Source organism: Syngnathus floridae, chromosome 17 (assembly GCF_059516105.1).
Source record: "Syngnathus floridae isolate MCC-2025c chromosome 17, RoL_Sflo_1.0, whole genome shotgun sequence".
Lineage (NCBI taxonomy): Eukaryota > Metazoa > Chordata > Actinopteri > Syngnathiformes > Syngnathidae > Syngnathus > Syngnathus floridae.
In genome coordinates, this window is record NC_142429.1 from 11,205,646 (window position 1) to 11,219,975 (window position 14,330).

Below are 14,330 nucleotides of genomic sequence, written 5' to 3' on the forward strand. Positions count from 1 at the left end.
TTGAGGCGGGCATATTTTTTCTTAGTCCTTGAAATGCATTTGGCTTTTGCTCTCGTCTGAGCTGTCATGAAGTGACAGCATTATTAAACGTTATATATTGGATAACTCTATTCTCAGTAAAGGCAATTTTCTAAGTGGGAATAATGACAGTGTGGAGACCTTGGAGTTTGTGTGATGTCTGAGTATCAACAAAACGACTCAAGGTAGTAGAGTAGCAGAGTACAATCAGTCAGAAACTACAAACAACTCCAACAAATGTTACTGCACATTGATTGTAATGAAACCATGATTAAACATGGCCGGAAAAGTGCATCACTTTAATATAAAGTCCTTTTCCCGCTCTGTGGTTTTTACAGCCCAACATGGCTGTGTGAGAACCACAAAGTGGAAGTCCATTGCTGTATATGGAGATCGGATTAAAAGATGTGCTTCATTGAGACTTATGCGCTGAGCCATGTACTGTGACCTTTGCTTTAGAGCTTGTATGGGGCCTCATTCCTCTTCCTTACAAGGAAATATACAGCTCCACTCATAAATTTTTGATTTATCTGAGTTGCAATGCCCAACTTTGGTACGTGAATGCTTGCTATATGTATAAAAATGAGTTCCTGGATTACTCCTTTGAGCCATCAGATGGATTCTACCCCTCTTTTGAGATTCAGATCGCTTATGTGGCAAAAGTTCATTTCCGTAGATGAGGACAGAATAAGATCTTGACACACTCGTTAGTTACCGGAAAGCTCAGTCTCACCGAAACGTTTGCACAGGTAGCGCGAGATGAGACCTGTTCGTTGAGCTAATTAGCATGGCCTCCCTCATGTGCATGACTTTGTGCATGGATGGGTGATGGTGTATGGCCCACTTCTGACAATGCTATGGGCCAGAAGAGACAGGGGTTAGAGAGGACGGATATAGATAGAAGTGAGAAAAGCATAGGGAGAGAGGGACGTCAACGTCGGGGTTGTTAACCACTAAAGCACCCCAGACCCATGAGAGTTCTGTCTTTTCTGTTTTGTTTTTTTCCGTGGTGTCATTACCTTCTGTCATCTTCTCGAGGGAGTCCATGTTTACCCAGCATGGCCTTTGAGCTGTCACTGCGGGAGTCATGTGTTCTTGGTTGCCATGGCAACCAACAGACGCACTGAGTCATCTGTCTAACATACAAACAAATGATTGGAGCGGAAACTTCGAGTTTGAAAACTTGGAAAATCCTAAATTGCCATATCTAACTATATGTTGAAAAAAAAACTTTCAAAACTTTCAAAAACTGTTAACTAGAGTAAACAAAGTGTGTTACAAATCAAATGTATTATTATCATCATTATTGCTGTTGTCCCTCTTGGTAGCTGTTAAAAAATGGCCGCCCCCTGAAATGGATAAAAACGTGGATTTTGCCAGTTTGATTAATCTTCCACATATGAAAAATTAATTAGAACTCTAGTTGGGTTACACACAATATATTATTACAAAGAAATGTGGGGGCTTGACTTCCCTTTGAATGCATTGCTCAAGTGTGCACCGACTGGCCCGTGTTTATTTGCACTAACTAGAATAAGCATCAAATACATTTTATGGAAGATTGGATGGATGAAAGGTTTGAAGGGAAACGAGCCAAGTGAGTGAGATACGCAGGAGTTTCCATGGCTCACAGTCACGCCCACACAGAACTCAAATCTATTTTGCCCTCAGTAACAGCATCACTCATCTTAGCAGTGCTGAAACGTGAGGTGAACTATTCCAGTGGAGGCATATTGAAAAGATATTCAAACACAGATGTGATGTTTGAGGTATTTGCACAAAGATAGAATTAAACTAACTTTTTGATTGACAATTGGCAGCAATATGGCAAAGCAGTTTCGACATGCTTTTCAGACAAGGCAGTCTTTTTGTGTGGACAATAGCCATCAAGAGGCAGCATTTTAAGTAGGTCTGTTTGGAGCCATATGCCCATGAATGCACCATGCCTCAATAAAATATGATGTTTCTGTGTTAATCTTTAATAGTTCTGTCCTTCAGAATTAACCCAGACGAATACACATTCAGGGCACCATGTGGAATCTCTTTGTATTCTTTCCCCCCTTTAGTCACTGTTTTTTTCCCCTTTCTGTCTTCTTTAATCACATTTCAATCCACATATTTTTTTTTTTTCTTCTTTTCTTTTTCTCACATCAATACTGCTGCTACATCTGTTTTGAAACTTAAGTATCTGAACATGGGAAAAAAGAATCAAACAAATGCCTTTACCCTGCCACCGCAGGTCCCAGGCCCGATAAAAATAAAACAAAAATGTGATGGAGGCTCAAAAACCGTGCCAAAAAAATCATGTGCGATGCTGTGGCGAGCCCTGATGGTACAGCCAAAAATTGCAATAACACACCATGCGCCACCTGACCACATTTATTCAAAACGTGGAATAAACTTGTAACTATTCGCCAATAGTGTAAAATAATAAGAATCAATAGACCATATACAGTACTTTCCAATTAATTAACAGAATGAATGACACCACAACCAATGTCATGCCTTTCATCATATTCGTCAAATGAACCATATTTTCATAATTATTAAAAAAAACAAATGTCCTGACAGAACAGCCAATAAATATCACTTAAATTATAAATGATATGGGTTTTGTATGTGCCGGGATGTAAAACTCAGAAGAAGCGAATGATGCTACCCAAATCCCGCAGCACTGAACGAGATCTCGTACGTTCGACCGAGATTCTGCTTCTGACGTAGCTACCACCAACTTGTCACCAAAGATGGCGATTTGCTGAGTGCTCATGGATATACACATTTTACGGCTAGCTGTTATCTTACCAAAAACGTCAACTGTAAAAACAAATTAACCGCACATCGAGCCGATACTTAATCGTTGGAAGAACACCGGGGACAACGTTGGCCACCGCCACCATGCAAATCACACTAAAAACACTGCAACAGCAGACAATTCAAATTGAGATAGATCCCGAACAAACGGTGAGTAGCTTTGTAGCTAACTTGCTAACTTTAGCTCCACTCCCCGCTGCTGAAACTAGTTTTTAAGCGCTTGTTTACCTCCGTGCTTCTGTTGGAACTTATTGTCACGTGTCGAGAGTTGTGATTCACCGGGATTGGCAGACATTGTGCGTTTATGTCTGGGTACCCCCCACATGCTGCTACGGGGTGGGAACAACGCAAAACCTCACTTGTTAGCTTTAGCCCACTAGCTAGCTAAAAAGCCAATAAAAAAGTGCCCAACGTGAATGCTGTGGTTTTGAGCACGTGCTATCAAAAACGTCGATTATTTACGATCACGCGTTTGTGGTTGTTGTGCTAAATGTGGCTAGATAGATGAGTAAAGTGCATGTTTACAACGTTGATGCTAATGACACTGCTAATTGTTGGCCGTTCTGATATTGCAACATTACAAAGTAGCAAGCTAAATTTGTTAGCATGGTCATTGCCCTAACATGCTGCCTGACAGGCCAACGCCTTTCACAGAGTGGACAGTTGATGGTTCTGCATATCAAGTTTTGCCTGATGTGACCTAGGCGGAGCTCAAATTTCACACGTAGATTTCACACATTAAATAAAAGCCAGAGTTCTTGCATGCCATACATTATTTTGTCTGTTTTTGTCTTCTTTTATCAGGTGAAGGCCTTAAAAGAAAAGATAGAAGCAGAGAGAGGAAAAGACAATTTTCCCGTGTCCGGACAGAAACTGATATATGCTGGAAAAATTCTTCAAGATGACACACAAATTAAGGAGTATAAAATTGATGAGAAAAATTTTGTTGTAGTCATGGTGTCCAAGGTAAGATAACTTGATTTAAGATCAGTGGACTTCATTTTAATTTGTGCATGTGTACATATGCAGCAACATTTTTTTATTTTTTATTATGATGATAAACAAAGGCTAAGACTGCAGCTGCTGCTGCGGCACCTCCTGCTTCAGAAGCACCCAAACCCCCTGCCCAGGATTCTGGTTCCACGTCAGTTCCCACTTCTACTTCAAGCTCAACCCCAGTCCCAACCTCCACCCCTGCAGCTGTTCTCACACCCCCTGAGGAGGTCAAGGAGGAGCCAAGTGATACAGCAACAGAACCCCCGCAACCAGCCAGGTACAAGATGTTATGACAATAGTGGAAGTACCGATGCATAATATTTCATTCATTCATTTGATCTTAACTGTGTTTTGCAGTTCCAGTGGAGGGAGCCAGGGTTTGGATGCCTCATCTGCACTGGGTATGTCATCATTCAATCATTGCCACTCTTGCAGTTTAGAACGTTAGCATGGGAATTGTAGCCTAACTCAGGATTTGTGATTACTTTAACGGCAAACTGTCACTTAACACACATAATAGTTAAAAAAAAATCTAAGTCCAGCATTTGAATACCAAAATCCATTTTCCAATGATTTTCTTCTGAATATATAATTCCTCCATTAATCCTGTATGTTGTCAATGTACATTTAAATAATTGAAAATGTTTAAGTGAACTTATGCCTCTGAATGCACACATAGATGAGCAGCCTGGTAAGTTGCCACTCTCCTCTTGCATCTCTCAGTCAATAAGACAAAGTAAAAGCCGTCTTCCCACACAATGCTCTGCAATGCATCGGCTTTAGATTAAAACTACAGTATCTGAATTCTTTTCTAAAATTAGTTCATAGACCTGTTCAGACACATACGTTGTCCGCTGCCACATGCTGTTGCCATTCGTTGGGGACATTACGGGCTGCAGAGCAAATCCTAGCCTAGCTATTTTTAAACAGTAACAAAAGCTGCCTCTATTGTGAGGTCCTAGTTAGGAACAGTGATTCCATTCTCAGATTATACACATACCTTTGTTATGTTGTCATTTAAGACCATCTTGCTACTTGTTGACATTTACCCGTAAAAAAATATATATATCAAATTAGTCTTAGGTCCTCCTTTTACTTCCCCACTGTACTTCTCCTTGGTCTTAAAAAAAAAAAAAAAAAAGTCTGTTCACAGTAAATGTTTCCCCTGATTACAGAAGCAATAGAAAAAACTATGCAGGTACAGCATACTTTAATATTTACCAATATTGAAAATGATAATCAACACTGTGTGTGTGTGTGTGTGTGTGTGTGTGTGTTCTGTTCTCAGTGACCGGAGCAGAGTATGAAGCAATGCTTAAAGAGATCATGTCGATGGGTTATGAGAGGGAGCGAGTGGTGGCAGCACTTCGGGCCAGCTTCAATAACCCTCACAGAGCTGTCGAGTACCTTCTCACTGTAAGTCTTTCTCAGTTATTACACTTGGACTAAATGACATCCATAATGCAAACATATTCCGATCAGACTGAGTGTGTTTATGTGCACCATTTGGTTCAACTGTTCATTAAAGCGTGGTGTGTATCGCATATTTCTAGGGTCTCCCGAGCAGTCCAATCCAGGACACGAATCCCCCGGCACACACGCCAGCATCTGGACCCACAGAAGCGCCCTCTCTCGCAGAAGGTTAGGATACTTTCTCCGTGGACTTTTACTCATTGAAAATGGCAAGAATAAGAACAAATAATGTCCTTGAAATGTCACATTTACTGCATCAAAAATATTCCAAATATAGCACACGTAGAATAACCGTCCTTCGTATACTAGTGAGTTCCAGAGACACAGAAGTTCAGACTTCAGATTTTGAATCTAATGACTGTATTGCCTTTTAGTAACATGATTTTGTACACCACCAGGAGAGAACCCTCTTGCATTCCTGCGGACTCAGCCCCAATTTCTTCACATGAGGCAGGCTATCCAGCAGAACCCAGCTATGCTTCCAGCTCTCCTGCAACAGCTTGGCAGGGAGAACCCTCAACTCTTGCAGGTAACACACACGCATGCATGACTCTTTCAGATGCCCCAACTTTTGGTTCTATTTGTCTTGATCTTTCATTTATTTGTGCTCCCCGCAGCAAATTAGTCAGCACCAGGAGCTGTTCATTCAAATGTTGAACGAGCCGGTGGGTGAGGGCGGGGAGGCGCCAGAGGTCGGCGAGATAGGTGCGGCGGGCGAGGAGGGTGCGCCTGTCAACTATATCCAAGTCACACCTCAGGAGAAAGAGGCTATTGAAAGGGTGAGTGAGTGGCTCTTAGTAATGTACGTTCATAATCGCCGAAGGTTTTCCCCTAAAGGTAGTTATTATTTTTGACACCCGGCAGCTAAAAGCACTCGGCTTTCCCGAGGCGCTGGTCATCCAGGCCTACTTTGCCTGCGAAAAGAACGAGAACCTGGCCGCCAACTTTCTCCTCAACCAGGGCCTGGAAGACGACTGAAGAGCCGAGACGGCGGCCACCTTCCTGCTCCTCCCCTCCCACCCCTCCCCTCTTCAAAGACTGCACGCCCAATTTACTGTACAGCCACCAACCTCAGCTCCACTCAACAGGAGAGAGGGAGGGGAGAGCCAGAAGGGAGCGGGGTGGGATGGGACGGACGGGGTCAGGTTGTGACCAATCAAAATGGAAGTTTTGCGCAGGAAGGTTCAGACTTAATGTTACGTTAGCTCGTGTGAAAGAGGGTGGGCAAATCCACGTGAATTCCAATGGAATGTGTGGACTTTGTTTAGGGGACATCCACAATTTGATTTTAGATGCGCTTTGTGAACACTTAAAGGGGGGCTGAAGTTGCTGCGCTAAGTGTGCGCGTGTGCTTGTGTGTGCGTGCGTGCGTGCGTGTGTGTGTGGGTGTACACGTCTGCGTGCCTGTGCAGATATGACACACTGACGGAATCAGTTTGCATTGCCTAAGTTTGTTAATGCTGTAGCTGAGCACATTCGTCCCTTCTACAACATGATGAGCATATTTTTAGCGCCCACGTTTGTGTCCAATATTTCAACACAAACTGGTCTTGCTGTGGGTTATTTTTGCGGGCAGGGGGGGTCACAGAATCAACTGACAATATTTGGTCTTGCCTGGCGTCACGTTAAAGACAGCAGCCAATCGGAATCCTTGCACACTCTTCTGTATGTTAAGTAACTCAATGTAACTTGTGCTAGCTATGCTGGTTGCTTCTGGTGCATACCATATTCTGCAATTTACAAAGTGAAGTTAAAACAATATTCTACAATGATTGTTTACAACAACTAAAAAAAAGAAAGAAAAAAAAACAGGCTGCTGTTTTAATGCAAATCACAATTTTAAATCACTAATAGCTGCTTAGACACATGCTTTTGTTTGGTTGACCATTTAGTTAACTGATCCCTTTCCGTTCGTTTGCAAGGGAAAAAAAGTTGTAGTAATTGTATGACACTTCATTTGAAATTATTCCACATCTAACTAAACCTTTTAGAGCCAAGGCCCGCTATGTTCTTTGACATGCAACAGTAAAGGAGTTCATGCAACCCCCATGTGACTCATTAATTGTAATAGCTTTAACATAGGTGAACATTTATTTGCTTTCAAATATTCTTCCTAATAATGATCTTTTATCTTCAATTTCCATATTTGTTAAGTCCCCCAAAACGATATATAGTTAACATACCAAACTAGGATTTAATAAAATTCAAGTTGGCACAGTTTGAAATGAAGTACATTCAATTCTGTGTATGAATTTGATCTCAAAAGTTCATTTTGAGGATCAACTTGTAAGAGAACGGTCATCATACTGTACCGTTCAGTTGGGATTACTGTAAAATGTTGCGCCAGGATGAGCATGTGTGGCCACATTCATTTGTTTCTTAATGTTGAACAAATTGTATCGGATAAGAAGAGCAAATGTTCACAGTGTGATTCTGTACGTGTGAGGGCAGTTTGTGCTTGACTGTCTGTGCAGCATCAACATTATCTTGGACTATGCTGTGCTACATTAAATATCAGCAGTCTTTCAGGCAATTTGTGTCTCTGTTTCAATTAATTATCTCTTTGAAAGTCTCTATTCCAGCGCCTCCTGGTGGTGCCAGAAATTTTGGGTGATTTTATTTGCATGTTGAAGATCCACCCACCTGTGACACTGAGCTATGAGGTACACACAATAAATGACTCTGGGCAGTATTGGAAAGGCAAACCCAGAGTAAGCAACTGAATCCATATCCACGGATAACATGCGACTCCGGTGTGGCCTGAAAAGGTGACGGTAAGCATAAATTTGCAATTTTATTCAATAACAAAATGCACGTGGCATCGATTCATTATGAATCCAGCTCTTTGTTTTGTCTTTTTTGTAACTATAAGATTGATTGCATTACAATTTCAAACTTCAACAGTGTTATGTATATTTTGTAAATATGTAACCAGAACCTTAATTCTATGTTTTAAAGTTTCTATTAAGTTTACTCAATTTTATTTTGTCAAGTGTTGCACAAAATAAAATTGTCTGGATCCTGATTCTCTTTTTAAGTAGACTATCAGGTTTCAGATTATTTTATTGTCTGCAACCATGAAATACAATTAATTCAACACAGTGCGTCCTCTAATATTCCTGGGAGCCAAGTCGAACACTTCTTGTTTTACAGCATTGTAATGATAGTCTCAGAATCAGATATGATTGAAGAGCAACCATAGGTGGAATTTTTCCGTGACGTAACACTTGTAGGCTTACATCTTTAGAGATGAACAATATGATGGCTGTATGGTGCATGAAAGGCTGTAAACATTGTGCCCAATTTTTTTTTTCCCCTCTCCTGGTGCCAATGGCAGCCTTAACCTAGACTTAGCGGAATTTGTTATTATTATTAAACAACGTCCTTAGAATATTTTAAAATTGCAATTATTTGTAGTATATAAACTAGGTAAATGAAACAAAACGTGCTGCATTGGTATCGATGGCAAAGGGGGGGGGGGGGGGGGGGGGAGTACCTGGGTGTGACATCTCGAGGTTGCGTGTCTTCGGCGCTTTAAAAAAAGAACTACTTTGTTCCATAGTTCTATTGAATTCCCTGAAAACACTTGGTTATGTAACAGTTGGTGACAAATAATAGATTCACTTGAAGAGTCACATAAGATCACACGTTGGATAAAAATGCCACTTTACGTAACGATGTAAAAGTCTCAATTAAAAAAAAGAACATTGCATTGTTAATAGTGACACAGATGAACAATAGCAGTAAAAAGTACTAATAATAATATTTGTGAACCTTTACAGCCCAAGATAGATAGCTAATCAATCCAGACACTGACCAACAAAGATGAGGTCCTCCATCCTTCCATATGCAGCAGCACCAGCGGTAATCAATTAATACTATAAAAGTCATCAAATGAAATAAATTTTTAAAAAATCACAGTGTTTATTTATTTCAGCATTTTTCTCAGTATGTGTTTCATTTGCTCAAAGACTTCCCCAAAGAACAACTGCGCTGACTCCAAGAAGCGCCGTCCCCTTTGTCCACCTCCCGATCCACCAACGGGCATCTACGTCAATCCCATTAATCCCAAAATGGTAGTCTATGAATGTGATCGAACATCAATGACAAATGCACCTACAAAGGTATGCAATAGTTATTTTTTCTTTTAATTAGTCATCAACACATCAGCTCAAAAAGCTTTGCTATATCTCCAGCCTGAAGGTGTGAATGGAAAGGTACTTCGTCCTGGCCATCCCCCTCCACCCCCTCCACGCAACTTTAATATCAGGCAAACTTCAGCTCAGCAGGAATCCGAAAGGTGGAAATCCTCCCAACCCAGATTGGAAAATGTGAGTTAACATTTCCCTCCATATGCGTCGCAGTTATTTATTATTTTTTATTTTTTTAAGTGCCGGTCAGGAATATGCGTTTCGTTGATTGTGGTCGTCTTCCACAGATTACGCCACCTGTAATATCACCAGATGAGCCCCTATACACGGAAGTTGAGGAGAAAGCATACCTGGAAATTCTACCAGAAAATGATGTCACGGTTAGAAAAACACACGCATGCACACAGACACACACAATGGAATTCTATAATCTGATTCTAAAATCTCTTCCAGGCACAGGCGGCATTGAAACCTCAAATAGCAGCACACAGGCAAAATGTCTTCAACCTCAACTCTTTTCAAAACACACATAGCCAGGTAAGAATGCGCGAACACAGCAATTGTGATGTCATGTCAAAACTTTATAAGAGAAAATGTACATTTCAGTCTGCGTTTTTGTCAATCACAGGATACCCAGGAGCTGGTTGAATGGATGCGAACAATATCAAGTGAGTAGACCACACTTCCTTGTGACATTTTAAGATCATATCCATTATTAAAATGTGGAACAAAACTATATTGGATCTAATGTGCTGATTTTGACAGAGACTACACATGTGACTCCATCTTTGTATGAACTCAGTAAAGAGGATCAAATAAGGTAACCACATTTGATTAAAAAAAAAAGTATATTATGATCATTTCATGTATGGATGTAAATAGTTGAAAATTTTTCCGATAAAACATGAACAAATACATTTTAATTCATCAATTTTTGTTCTCACTTTAAAGGGTCTTCAATCAGAGAGCTTTGAACACGAAGCAGGTTCTTCATCTCTTCAACATTCTCATGACACGGCGCAGTCAACGTCTGCAATCCTATATTTCAAATTTTCATTCTTTCTCTGAGCTTCTGGACAAAGAGAAGAAAATGGTCAAAACTATGAGCATTGCTGGAGGCACCACAGGTGCAGTGGGAGGAGCGGCTGCGGTCTTTGGAATAGCCTTGGCACCCTTGACCATGGGCGTGTCGTTGGCCGTTACAGCTGTTGGCGTTGGCATGGTGGGGGCGGCAGGAGGAATGGGTGCCCGTGCTTCTAAGGCCACCAAGAAGGTTGGAGACAGAAACACGATCGAGAATCTGGTCCGTAACTACATGTTAGATGTTGCTGACATAGAACAGTGTCTGAAATTCATCCTCTGTGAAATAACGGAGGTGCAAAGGCACAATCTTGAGAGGTTAAGGCAGGCTGGAGCTCTGCCTGATGCTTTGACAGTTGCTCATAAATTACAATCAGTAATAAACAACATCAATAATGGTAAAAATAATGTGTACACAAGCGGACTGTCTTCTGTGAGGCTCTTATGTGCCTTTACTGCAGAAATGGATCAGTATTTTAAGGAAAAAGGTGGGCAGAAACGGCTAAGGAAGTCCACAAAGAGCAGACTCTCATGCAGATTTCAATTGCTGGCTCGAAGTCTTCAGGAGGAGCTTGACTATTTGAATTTTGTGTGGCAATTTTTGTAGCATGAGAAAAAGAAGAAGAAAAAAAAAACACATTACAGTCACTCTAGACTGTTGGCATTTTTGTTTTGTACCTCATTTGATTTTTATATTGCATAAGCTGTGAAAATATATCATTAAAAACTAAAATCAGTTCTAGAATGTTGTCATTTGTAATTATCTCGTATTCTTTAATAGTTCACCATTAAGTTCTGAATAAATCTATAGAAAAAAGTATTTTTTACATGACGTCAAGGACCCGGAAACACGTCATCGAGACGGAATATAGTCCTTCGCGGAGTGATCGCCAACACGTCTAGTGCGGAATGATATTTGAGGGCGGACCACTCTTTTTAACTCAACAACAGTGCCCTGTTCGCCATTTTGCCTTCCGCGTCACAAGCGTCTATCAAGAATTCCCAGACATCTGCCTAATTTTGCCGAAATGGCAGTGTGAACGTGTGCAGCGACCCAGCAGCAGCCAACAAAACAGTGCATCCAACCAGTGCACTGAATTACTTCAAATTCAGCAAATATGTCGTAAGTATTGATTTAAAAATCGTGACTTCCTCATTAGGGTGTGGTTGTCCTAGCTAGTTACCATGGCCGTCTTTTATCGGCAACGTCGTGTCATAACTTACCCTAGTACATATCAAGTACATCCTGTTTGAAATTTTATTGATCACAGACGAAGTGAATGTTATCACGAAGGATTAACAGACTGATGCAACTCCTAACGTCGGGAAGCAATTTTTTTATTTTGTTTTTTTTTTCAATGCGCTCGTATGGTGAAATTATGGTTAAATCCATTAAAGTCCATAAACATTTTGACTTTATTCATTGTTGTGTTGTCATTTTGCTACTTTGAAGAGTCTACGTGGCTGTCGAATAAGCTAATTACCTCGTGGTAAAATGGCGGCTTTGTGTGTCTGGGGGAGGGAAATTCTTTGACCTCCTTTTAAGCTGTGAATGACGTCAAACAGTCACGAGAATGCGAACACGTGACTTGCAGCTTTTCCCCTGCAGTGATGGGGGCAGTGTTGTCATCATTTATACATACACGAGAAACACTTACTGCAACCTGTTATCCAGCTTGACTTTTTTATGAAGCATAGTTACAAGTAGTAACAAAAATCAATAAAGTCAAAATAGTTCTTACCCACTTAAGCAGCTTTTTTTGTCTTATTGCTCCTTGGGAAGAACTTGTCTGTCAAGGTAATAGCAATTGTAACCAAATGTCTTTCTCTATTTCCAGGTCCCACGTGGAAACCCTCAGCACTGCTGCAAACGACAGCAAAGAGTTCGGCACTCTCATATCGTTGTCACGTACCCCTTTTGTGACCAACAACAGCCACTATGACCATGATGATGACAAACTCACTGTTTGGCCTGGAAGACATGGAGGCTCTTCTGTGGAAGCCTTCCTCTCCCATGGCTGACGCCGTGGGCTCAGCTACGTTTTACCCTGACCGAGAGGACCATCGCAAAGGAGGACGAACCTCAGTGGATGGCGTCGCATCACCAGTGTCACCATTCAACTCCTCATTTCTGTCTTCTTCTTCCTCTCCCCTTCCCTTCTATTCTCCCCCTCGTTCGCCGCCGGCTGTCCTCCAGGGGAAAACTGAGTTTTCATCTGATCCACTTCAGTTCCCCTGGTCAGACCAATCAGAGCAGTTGAGAGATACAGAGGTGGTCTCAGCTGACAGAAAAGGTAATATTATTATAGTACTAGTGACTCTTAGTCCTAAGTGACAGTGTTTACATTTAAATTTGCCCATTTTGCCCTCAGATGATGTGTTTGGTGACCTGGACTGGATGGCTGAAAGAGTGGATCTGAGTGACTTGGACCTGGACTCCCTGATAGGCACCTGCAGTCCTGATGAAGAGAATCCCAGTGATCCAGATGACCTCCTGGCCACTTTTGATTGCCCCATTGAGCTCGACTCACTCCCGATACCCACTCTGTCAAGTCTTGCCGATCCTTCACCAGATGTTGGTCACCCGCCCTCTGTTGATTCTGACCCAGTTATCTCCTTAGCAGAACCAGTCTCCCACAACGATCCGCGTGATGTTCCCTCCCCTGCCCCATCTATCCCAGAACCCGAAGAGGAGTTCGAAATCAAATCAGAACCCACACCTGCTGACTCCCCAAGTTCTTCATCATGTGTCGATTCTCCCTCATCCCCGGCTTACACCCTCGACTTGGGGAGTGAAGTGGATGTTCCCATGGATGAGGTGAAGCCAGTGGTAGCCACAGTGTTGCCTCAAGTCCAAAGGGTTGTACTTTCCCTTTCACCGACCCGAATTGTCCTTGTGTTGGCTTCGAAAGATGACGCGACTGCGCCCTCCACCATATCCACTCGGTCCAAAATTAGTCCTTCCTCTTCCACAGCATCGCCACTAACAAGGTCCTCCAGAGCCAGACCATACCCCGATCCCAAACCAAAAGATAGACCACCTTTGCCCACAGTTCAAGTCAAGTCATTTCCAGGTGCAGATGAAAGAGGAACATTGAAGGCTCCAAAGAACAAGAAATTAAAGAAGATGGAGCAGAATAAGACGGCAGCCACTCGCTATCGGCAGAAAAAGAGGGCGGAACATGATGCCCTGTCGACCGAGCACTCCATGCTGGAGAGGAAGAACGTCGAGCTGAAAGAGAAGGCCGAATCTATGGCACGAGAGATCGAGTACCTCAAAGAGCTCATGGAGGAAGTCCGTCTGGCGAGGTTGAAAAGCGGACCCTGAGCACTGACGGGTAGTATAGAAGGCGTTAGAGCGGACATGTGCTCGCTGTGTTTATCTGTCGGAGAACTAACCTCTAAAGCATACACTTTACTCGCATAGTTACCACGATTTTAAGTTTAGCGCATGCTATCACCTTTCTTATGGTATATGGGACTTTGACTTTATTTAAAATTTATAAGAGTAGCTTGGGTACACTTTGAAACATGTTCCATGTCTTGCATGTTTCACAAATCGATGGGCCTAGGTGTCATTATATATAGTTGGGTCTTTTATGCTCTTTTAAATATGTATTACTAAAACCATCTGTATTATGACTTGGAAATAAAAGTGAAATGTATTACATTTGGTGGTTCATGTCTTTTGGAAATGGTACATAATGATGAAAATAATTGATTGGCCAGTTTGGATTGGGACAACATTTTGGTAAGCACAACCAGATCATCAATGCTGTAGAAAAAAATGGCAATGTCTGG

General features: G+C 41.7%; 3 protein-coding genes across 8 annotated transcripts; all 3 read left to right on the forward strand.

Moving 5' to 3' along the window:
- The first annotated feature begins 2,719 nt into the window (after positions 1–2,719).
- rad23aa (RAD23 homolog A, nucleotide excision repair protein a) lies at positions 2,720–7,831 on the forward strand. The gene is made up of 9 exons (XM_088357202.1): positions 2,720–2,979; positions 3,634–3,795; positions 3,897–4,102; positions 4,183–4,226; positions 5,114–5,241; positions 5,379–5,466; positions 5,697–5,827; positions 5,916–6,077; positions 6,163–7,831. The coding sequence occupies exons 1-9, from the start codon at positions 2,914–2,916 to the stop codon at positions 6,274–6,276; spliced, it is 1,101 nt and encodes a 366-aa protein (XP_088213328.1). The 5' UTR covers positions 2,720–2,913; the 3' UTR covers positions 6,277–7,831.
- Positions 7,832–7,913: 82 nt separating this feature from the next.
- On the forward strand, positions 7,914–11,274 carry LOC148384525 (uncharacterized). Of its 6 annotated transcripts, none has more exons than XM_088357186.1 (9): positions 7,914–8,072; positions 9,081–9,162; positions 9,236–9,422; positions 9,495–9,629; positions 9,737–9,829; positions 9,903–9,986; positions 10,078–10,117; positions 10,215–10,269; positions 10,401–11,274. In XM_088357186.1, the coding sequence occupies exons 2-9, from the start codon at positions 9,146–9,148 to the stop codon at positions 11,134–11,136; spliced, it is 1,347 nt and encodes a 448-aa protein (XP_088213312.1). In that variant the 5' UTR covers positions 7,914–8,072; positions 9,081–9,145; the 3' UTR covers positions 11,137–11,274. The 6 variants fall into 6 exon arrangements, with proteins under 6 accessions (XP_088213312.1, XP_088213317.1, XP_088213314.1 ...); XM_088357191.1 differs by having other exon boundaries at positions 9,282–9,422; XM_088357188.1 differs by having other exon boundaries at positions 7,915–8,072; positions 9,270–9,422.
- Positions 11,275–11,470: 196 nt separating this feature from the next.
- On the forward strand, positions 11,471–14,199 carry atf4b (activating transcription factor 4b). Its single transcript, XM_088357199.1, has 3 exons — positions 11,471–11,652; positions 12,368–12,823; positions 12,902–14,199. Exons 2-3 carry the CDS (start codon positions 12,469–12,471, stop codon positions 13,855–13,857), a joined length of 1,311 nt encoding a protein of 436 aa, XP_088213325.1. The 5' UTR covers positions 11,471–11,652; positions 12,368–12,468; the 3' UTR covers positions 13,858–14,199.
- Positions 14,200–14,330: the final 131 nt, after the last annotated feature.

Excerpts from the sequence above, each read along its gene's own strand:
- atf4b (XM_088357199.1), top strand. The coding sequence starts at position 12,469 with ATGACCATGATGATGACAAACTCACTGTTTGGCCTGGAAGACATGGAG. Across the intron at positions 12,824-12,901 it reads GGTCTCAGCTGACAGAAAAG|ATGATGTGTTTGGTGACCTG; the intron begins GTAATATTATTA and ends TTTTGCCCTCAG.
- LOC148384525 (XM_088357186.1), top strand. Across the intron at positions 9,830-9,902 it reads TACCAGAAAATGATGTCACG|GCACAGGCGGCATTGAAACC; the intron begins GTTAGAAAAACA and ends AATCTCTTCCAG. Across the intron at positions 9,987-10,077 it reads TTCAAAACACACATAGCCAG|GATACCCAGGAGCTGGTTGA; the intron begins GTAAGAATGCGC and ends TGTCAATCACAG.
- rad23aa (XM_088357202.1), top strand. The coding sequence starts at position 2,914 with ATGCAAATCACACTAAAAACACTGCAACAGCAGACAATTCAAATTGAG. Across the intron at positions 5,467-5,696 it reads AGCGCCCTCTCTCGCAGAAG|GAGAGAACCCTCTTGCATTC; the intron begins GTTAGGATACTT and ends GTACACCACCAG. Across the intron at positions 5,828-5,915 it reads AGAACCCTCAACTCTTGCAG|CAAATTAGTCAGCACCAGGA; the intron begins GTAACACACACG and ends TGCTCCCCGCAG.